This window comes from Phoxinus phoxinus (genome assembly GCF_949152265.1).
Source record: "Phoxinus phoxinus genome assembly, chromosome: 7".
NCBI classification, from domain to species: domain Eukaryota; kingdom Metazoa; phylum Chordata; class Actinopteri; order Cypriniformes; family Leuciscidae; genus Phoxinus; species Phoxinus phoxinus.
This window is the reverse complement of record NC_136882.1, coordinates 12,167,650-12,175,034: the sequence shown is the minus strand read 5'-3', so window position 1 is coordinate 12,175,034 and position 7,385 is coordinate 12,167,650. Positions and strand designations below refer to the sequence as shown.

At 38.0% G+C, this 7,385-nt stretch overlaps 1 protein-coding gene across 6 annotated transcripts in view; it reads right to left on the bottom strand.

Moving 5' to 3' along the window:
* Nucleotides 1–267: 267 nt before the first annotated feature.
* The window catches only part of akap11 (A kinase (PRKA) anchor protein 11), a 30,742-nt gene continuing 23,624 nt past the window's right edge, over nt 268–7,385 (bottom strand). For all 6 annotated transcript variants that reach the window (XM_079617757.1, XM_079617756.1, XM_079617759.1 and 3 more), the window contains one exon: nt 268–3,828. In XM_079617757.1, the coding sequence (XP_079473883.1) occupies nt 3,658–3,828 (171 nt within the window). In that variant the 3' untranslated portion in view covers nt 268–3,657. The remainder of the gene's footprint in view (nt 3,829–7,385) is intronic.

Sequence of the window (7,385 nt, the reverse complement as noted above, 5' to 3'; positions counted from 1 at the left end):
ATTATCCTTCTATGTAAACATGCACTGGACAGACATGGTTGACCGTTGCACTCATATCGTCTCGCATTCTAAAATTTGGGCGCTCAAGTTAAAAGACTGCCCTGCATATCACATAGTCAAATGTGATTGGACCCTGAAGCCCCAAATAGTTCTTTGCACAACGTCATAAGCACACTCCAGTGATGTCTGTACATGATAATTAAGAAAAATATGATACCTCCTTACATGAGCCCATTCATGTGAAAAGTAAATAAGCACACATCACAATTCAAATGAAAAAGCTTTATTACCCACAGCTTTTTACAGTGTACAGGTGTAGTGCATTAAGCTTTAATCATGTGTAAACTACTCAGCAACTTCACTGGGGGACAAGTAGTGTATTCACCATTGCAACTTATACTTACATAAATTATTAAATATCTTATTTGGCAAGATTATACAAATGGGCAGGAAGAAAATAGAGAAGTCACTGTGTATCATTTGCCCACTATACTATGAGATAGAATGGAGAAACACTGCACAAGTAACAAAATATTCATCTGTTTAGTATGGCGTGTACTTTGCATTATACATGTGGCCTTACTTAACAAAATAGCTATAGATCATTTGTGAACGATAGGAATGTACACAAAAATAAGGTGAATAAGAACAAGGGCAGAACATCTACAGCACTAATGTTTACAATTACTGCAAGAACACAGATGCACGTACAATCCCACTAATTATGAGGCAGCGCTGATGGTCACGGCATACTTGTGCCAACTTTTTTTTTTTAATCTACTCAAGCTTCAATGTTCGTATACAGTATTTAACTTATTTAGCCTCTCCCACATTATGGTTTAAGTGATACTGCTATCATATGAAAATGTCCAACTCAACATGGTATGGCAGGTTTTTAAAAAACATTTTAAAAGAATGTGAACAAATACCATGTAAGTGCAGATCCAAAAATATTTGGCAGCGCTGAAGTTTTAACAGCATGAATACAGAAATGCTTTTTTTTTTTCATTGTAGTAGGTAGTGTGAGCATATATGGTGTCAGCCAGATTGAAACCATGCACAAGATAATGAATCCGCATCATGCACACGTAAAGAGAAGTACATGAAGCATGGGCTGAAAGCGCATCATGCATGTTACAGGGCAAATACATGAAAGAAACCACAAGATACAACGATCTTTACAACTCTGATTGCCTCCATATTGTTTCTCTTATCATCAAAACACACTGTAACAGTATCTGAGCAAGACATGCAGGATCATGTCAATTAAACTAAAAGGACACATTGTTGTTCCAAACGACAAAGCCCTGCACATTACATCCGGACAAAAAAATGTAAAAATATAAATGTATATATCTTGGCCACTAATTAAGAATTCGTTTCTTGTTTTAGTTACACCATGGCCATGAATAAAGAACTCATTCCCACGATTTATTACCGTAATTTGTTCCCTCGCTTTAGTAAAGCGTGGCCACATTGAAGTAATTTGTTCCTTCATTTGGAGTCAACTAAATCAAGGGAACAAATTCATGGCCACGATTTAGTAAATTGATGGAACAAATTATTATATTGTGCGTGCGATTTACTAAAAAACGAGGGAACGAATTAGTAAAACGTGCTGACATATTAGTAAATCATGGGAACGAATCGCCACAATATACAGATTGTTTTCCTGCATGTCATGTGCGGGGCTCCGTTACAAATCCATATGCTTTTATTTTTCAGTGGAACGCAAAAGCAGAATTTTTGAAGAATTTCTACACTATACAACATTAGTTCATCTTGACAAAAAAACAAAAAACAAAAACAAAGAAACTTGTGCGCAATATTCTACGATTTCTGAAGCCATACAATATCTCTATTTTTCTTTACCATTATGTCACATGTATCATCCACTTTTCCAAAGCTTATCTATATTTCATACATTCAAAAATTATCTTGTGATTGTTTAACTAAACATAATACATAATTATTTAAATCTTGAACGCAAATGTGGGCTAGATCATTTAAAATTCAATAAAGAAAACTATCGTACGAAGACTTTAATATTAAGAATACTGCTTGCAGGTCGTATGGACTACTTCGCTTTCTTTTCCTTTTTTGGAGCTTGGCAGTCGCAGTCACTAGGAATTACTGTTATATGGAAATAGCAGTGTTAAGATTCTACCAAAATGTATGTGTTCCAAAAAAAAAAAGCAACATACAGATTTAGTCTGACATGAGTGAGTAGAAAATTAGTAGTTTTCCTTGAAGCACAAAACTGCGGAGTGCAAATACATTTCATACAGGTCCCTTGAGGCTTAATAAGTTACACGTGACAAACACCTACTAGCTGTTGGCGATCTATCGCTTATGCATTGCAATAATAAAGATTGTTTCTTGAGGTCTAAAGAAAGATATAGGGAAAGTCCTGTCTGACCATTCCTCAGTAAAGTGCAATATTCGGTGTAGTGCACACTAAAGGGCAGGCAGTGAGTAAAGAAGGTCCACGTAGAGGAGGAGACTGTAGAGATGGTGACTAGATCAGATATACTCACTGCAGAGGCGTCCTCATTTAGCAGTGCACTACCAGTGCGTCACAGTAACCTTCAATGAGTGGACAACGCCAGGAGAATATGAGAGAAAAGTCCCCTGTTCAATAGTTTTAAAAGAAGCTTACTGCGAGTTTCCTCTTTTGGCAAAAGGGGGGTTTCCAGGTTTAGCAGCTTTTTAAAGTAGGCTTAAAAGTATATTTGTGTTTTTCTGTAAGTTGGCAACACAAACCCCTGCACTCTTTAGTGATCTTAATGATCATGTGGAGTCTAATCGCAGCCTCTGGTGTAAACAATTCATTTCAATTTTAAATTAAAGAAAAGCATATTTACAGGTATACCGATTCATTTTGAACTATTATGAATGTACATAGCTAAAGGGCTTTTTATCATTCAGAAATAATGACTGGATGTCACAACAGGGGAATGTAAAATTGACTACATATTGATGGATTCATTCAACAGCAACTATCTTGTGTCTAATTGCCAATGGAAATATATTTTTAAACTGTTATGACTGGTAAGTATTGGTGCCAAAAATGTGCTAAACCGGGTAAATATAATTTTAGGCAATTATTATAATTACCCCTGACTGTGATTCACTTGAGTTATGTGCCATGGAATACCTTCCGGTGACCCGGAGCGCTGCTGGATTGCATGGCTGGTCCCTTCGACAAGTGCAAACATCACCGTAAAGGAGAGGCATGTAGATGACATAAGCTTTCCTGCAGCCATGGGGATTCCCTTACAACAAACCAACTCAAAAAACCCATCAGTCTTGTGTTGTGGCAAGGTGTGAAAGCAAAACTCACTGACGGTGCGCCGAACGTGTGATATGCAGTCTAATCTTAAAGAAAACAAGAGGTGAGAGGTGAAAGCAAGCAAAAGGGACTCTCGGTGACGGCATGCAAAACACACACTTGAACGAACGGCTCTTAGATTACTTCAGTTGTTTGTATACTTCAGTATGGCGCCCCCTGGGTGGCCACTGGTGCACAAGCAATACACAACACAAACACATTCCACTGGCTATGCCTCTAAGTTTGGCAGATTAATTGCAGATCACTGTAAAGTGACAGGAAACTTCATCTTTAATAGCTGACGGGTGTCAGTGTATGATGGTGATTTACGCTTGTTCTAGGAGCCACTGGAAGAGGCTCTTGTGGCCCCGTCTCGTGTCTCCAGCCTGTCGTGTCTCTTCCTCGGAGCGACACTCTTCAAAGTATCTCAGCAGAGCCTGCAGGAGGTCGGCGACCCTGAACTCTCTCTCCTTCAGCCTCTGGGCCACGGCCGGCAGCTAGAGCCAGAGAAAAACACATGAAATCAGGCGAAGCTTTTGGATCGGAAACATCCTGATAGGTACTGATGGAGTTAGTTTATAGAGATAAAACATTCTAATTAACATCATATGATACTCACTTTGAGTTTGAGAGTAAATACATAAACATCCAGTTTCAATAACTGTGAATCTATTTATTTAACAGTTTGCGTCATCACTCAAGAATGTTCACTTAAGTCCCTGTGTGACACTTTACATATTTTAAAATATTTTAAAGAAACAAATATCTTTCAAATAAATTAACCTACATTTAAAATAAAAAAAATTGTGAAATGAGCCAATTATATTTGATTATTTTATGAACTAATGCACTACTGTTTAAAAGTTTGGGGCCAGTACAATTCTTCTTCGACATGAAATAAATACTTTTATTCAGCAAACACGCATTCAATTGATCTATAAGGCTACAAAAGATTTCCTTTCCAATAAATGCTGTTCTTTTATTATATATATATATATATATATATATATATATATATTAGGGCTGTCCGTTAAACGCGTTATTAACGGCGTTAACGCAAACCCATTTTAACAGCGTCAATTTTTTTATCGCGAGATTAACGCCTAGCAAACTTTGTATTTTTTTCACATGCTTTTGCAACAACTAGTAACGTTATTAAAACTACAACACCACACCGGATCTAGCTAGACCAGAAACAAAACAACAGGCGCGCCGCGCACACTTGTTTGGGCTTGCGATGCGAACCAGCCAAGGAGTGAACGAGAAACGCAGCGCCGAGCCGCATCTAGGACAACTCGTATCGCACATCGGACGCGCACTTTCTCAGTTTATGGCCAGCAATAAAAACGCTGAATAGCGCCGCCGGTGTGTGTACACTCATACAGAATAATGTGTTCGAATTTTAAATACGAGGTGCTGCGCTTCTCGTCAAGGTGTGCGACCCTCTTTAACGTTACGTTTTGAGTGGATGAATGATGAGCGCGAGACGCCGAAATGGATGCCAATAAGATTCTGAATGGAAAGTTTACTTTTAAAAAGTTGCGAAATGGTTCAATTGACAAGACCAAAGTGATCTGTGTGTTTTGTCATTGTGAACTGAGCTATCATCGCAGCAGGTCCAGTCTGAAAAATCACTTGATGGTCAAGCACACACACAGCTGATGCGTTTCTACGCCCACTCGTCAATATCAGTAACGTTACCTCGTCAGTATTTCTTTCACCCTTTTATTGATGGACAGTGTTACATTGTGTGAGAGATTATTTGCTCCAAGTGAGACTGTTAGTGTGAAATTGAACACAGTATCCCAATGTTGTTTTCAATAAAAAACATTTGCACAAAGCAAGCCGATCCACTTTTCCATGTTGATAAGAGCATTAAAATGAGAAAATATAATGGGACAAAAAGCAGAGGTGTCAAGTAACGAAGTACAAATACTTCGTTACATTACTTAAGTAGAAAATTTGGGTATCTATACTTTACTTGAGTAATTATTTTTCAGCCGACTTTTTACTTCTACTCCTTACATTTTCACGCAATTATCTGTACTTTCTACTCCTTACATTTTAAAAATAGCCTCGTTACTCCTATTTCATTTCTGCTTGTTTTAGATCTGAGTCCCGCCTCCTGAACACACATCGCTAAACTGATTGGCTTTGTGTTTTCTTTCTAACTTGTGAGAGGCTGTCCGCGCGGCACGCTGTAGTTACATTTGGTTGTGCAAAGCGGCAAAACTCCTCCGAAGGAAACCTACTGTAGATGCGGTAAGCGAGGGAGAAATTAATCAACAGTTTTGTGCTCAAGAATACGGGGCAAATCGCGTCAAATATTGCTTTGGGGACAGCCGTTTTTACAATATTGCCTACTGTATGACAATCGCGGGATAAGTGGCAAGTGTGTGTGAGAGAGGAGAGAGAGTGTGTGTGTGAGAGAGAAGAGAGAGAGTGTGGAGAGAGAGAAGAGAGAGTGTGTGCGTGCGTGTGTGTGTGTGTGTGTGTGTGTGTGAGTGAGAGAGAGAGTGAGAGAGTGCGTGTGTGTGTGAGTGAGAGAGAGAGAGAGGAGAGAGAGAGTGTGTGTGTGAGAGAGAGGAGAGAGTGTGTGTGTGTGTGTGTGTGTGTGTGCGCGCAACCATTATAGTGTCAAAATATCCCCACAAAGATGGCAATATCCGAAATCCTTATATGCAGCTGAAACAGGTGGCCTAGTGCCTCACAAGTTTTTCAACATTTACATTTTAATATAACATTATAGTCATTATGGCCTTAGACCCCTTTGGCGCGGTCTAAGTTTTTGTCCTTAATGGCATTTTTTGCCTTGCATTACTTTTACTTTTATACTTTAAGTAGTTTTAAAATCCAGTACTTTTACACTTTTACTTGAGTAAAAAGCTTGAGTTGATACTTCAACTTCTACAGAAGTCATTTTAAACCCTAGTATCTGTACTTCTACTTGAGTAATGAATGTGAATACTTTTGACACCTCTGACAAAAAGAAATCAAGAGACATTTAGAATAGATAAAAATGTGCGATTAATCGCGAGTTAACTATGACATTCATGCGATTAATCGCGATTAAATATTTTAATCGTTTGACAGCCCTAATATATATATATATATATATATATATATATATATATATATATATATATATATAATCTCCCAGGCCTCAATAAAGTTAAAGAAACCAAAGGAAACCTTTTTGATTTGGCCAAACGGTCAACAATTAATTGATAACTTGCAATATACTATTACTGCACATATAGTAATACTTAGACTACATTCAGAATGCAGGTAAATGTGGCCCAAATCCAAATTGTTTGCTCATATGCGACCCAGTTTTTTGAATAACAGTGTGAACAGCACAAACCAGTACAAGAAAAACTTTGCTCTTTTTCCCCTGATCATCTATATCGCCTGCACACAAATTCACTGTCTGCCACGACTTATCGCCTTATAAATTAACGCGTAAATGCTGACTTCAGTAACGTCCGTGTTTACTTCCGTTTGACAGCGTCTTTGTTATTGTTCTTTTGCACATACAGGGGCAGTTCAGGATCATGACCTGTTCACACTTGAATCTGATATCGGCCACATTTAAAAAATAATGCGAAACAAGGCAAGGCAAGGCAAGGCAAGTTTATTTATATAGCACATTTCATACACAATGGTAATTCAAAGTGCTTTACATAGAAGAAATTAAAATAATCAAAAGAAATAAGAATAATTAAAACAGTTTAGAGTAAAAAATAAAAATAAAATAAAATAAAATACAGTGCAAACAGTCGGACGAACAGTGGCACAGTGCTCATTCAGTAAATGCAATGTTAAACAGAAGTGTTTTGAGTCTGGATTTGAATGTGGCTACTGTAGGAGCACACCTGATCTCTTCTGGAAGCTGGTTCCAGCTACGGCTGGCATAATAGCTAAAAGCGGACTCTCCTTGCTTTGAGTGAACCCTTGGTATTTCTAGTTGATGTGATCCTAATGATCTCAGTGATCTGTTGGGTTTATATTCAGTGAGCATATCTGCAATGTATTGAGGTCCTAGGCCATTAAA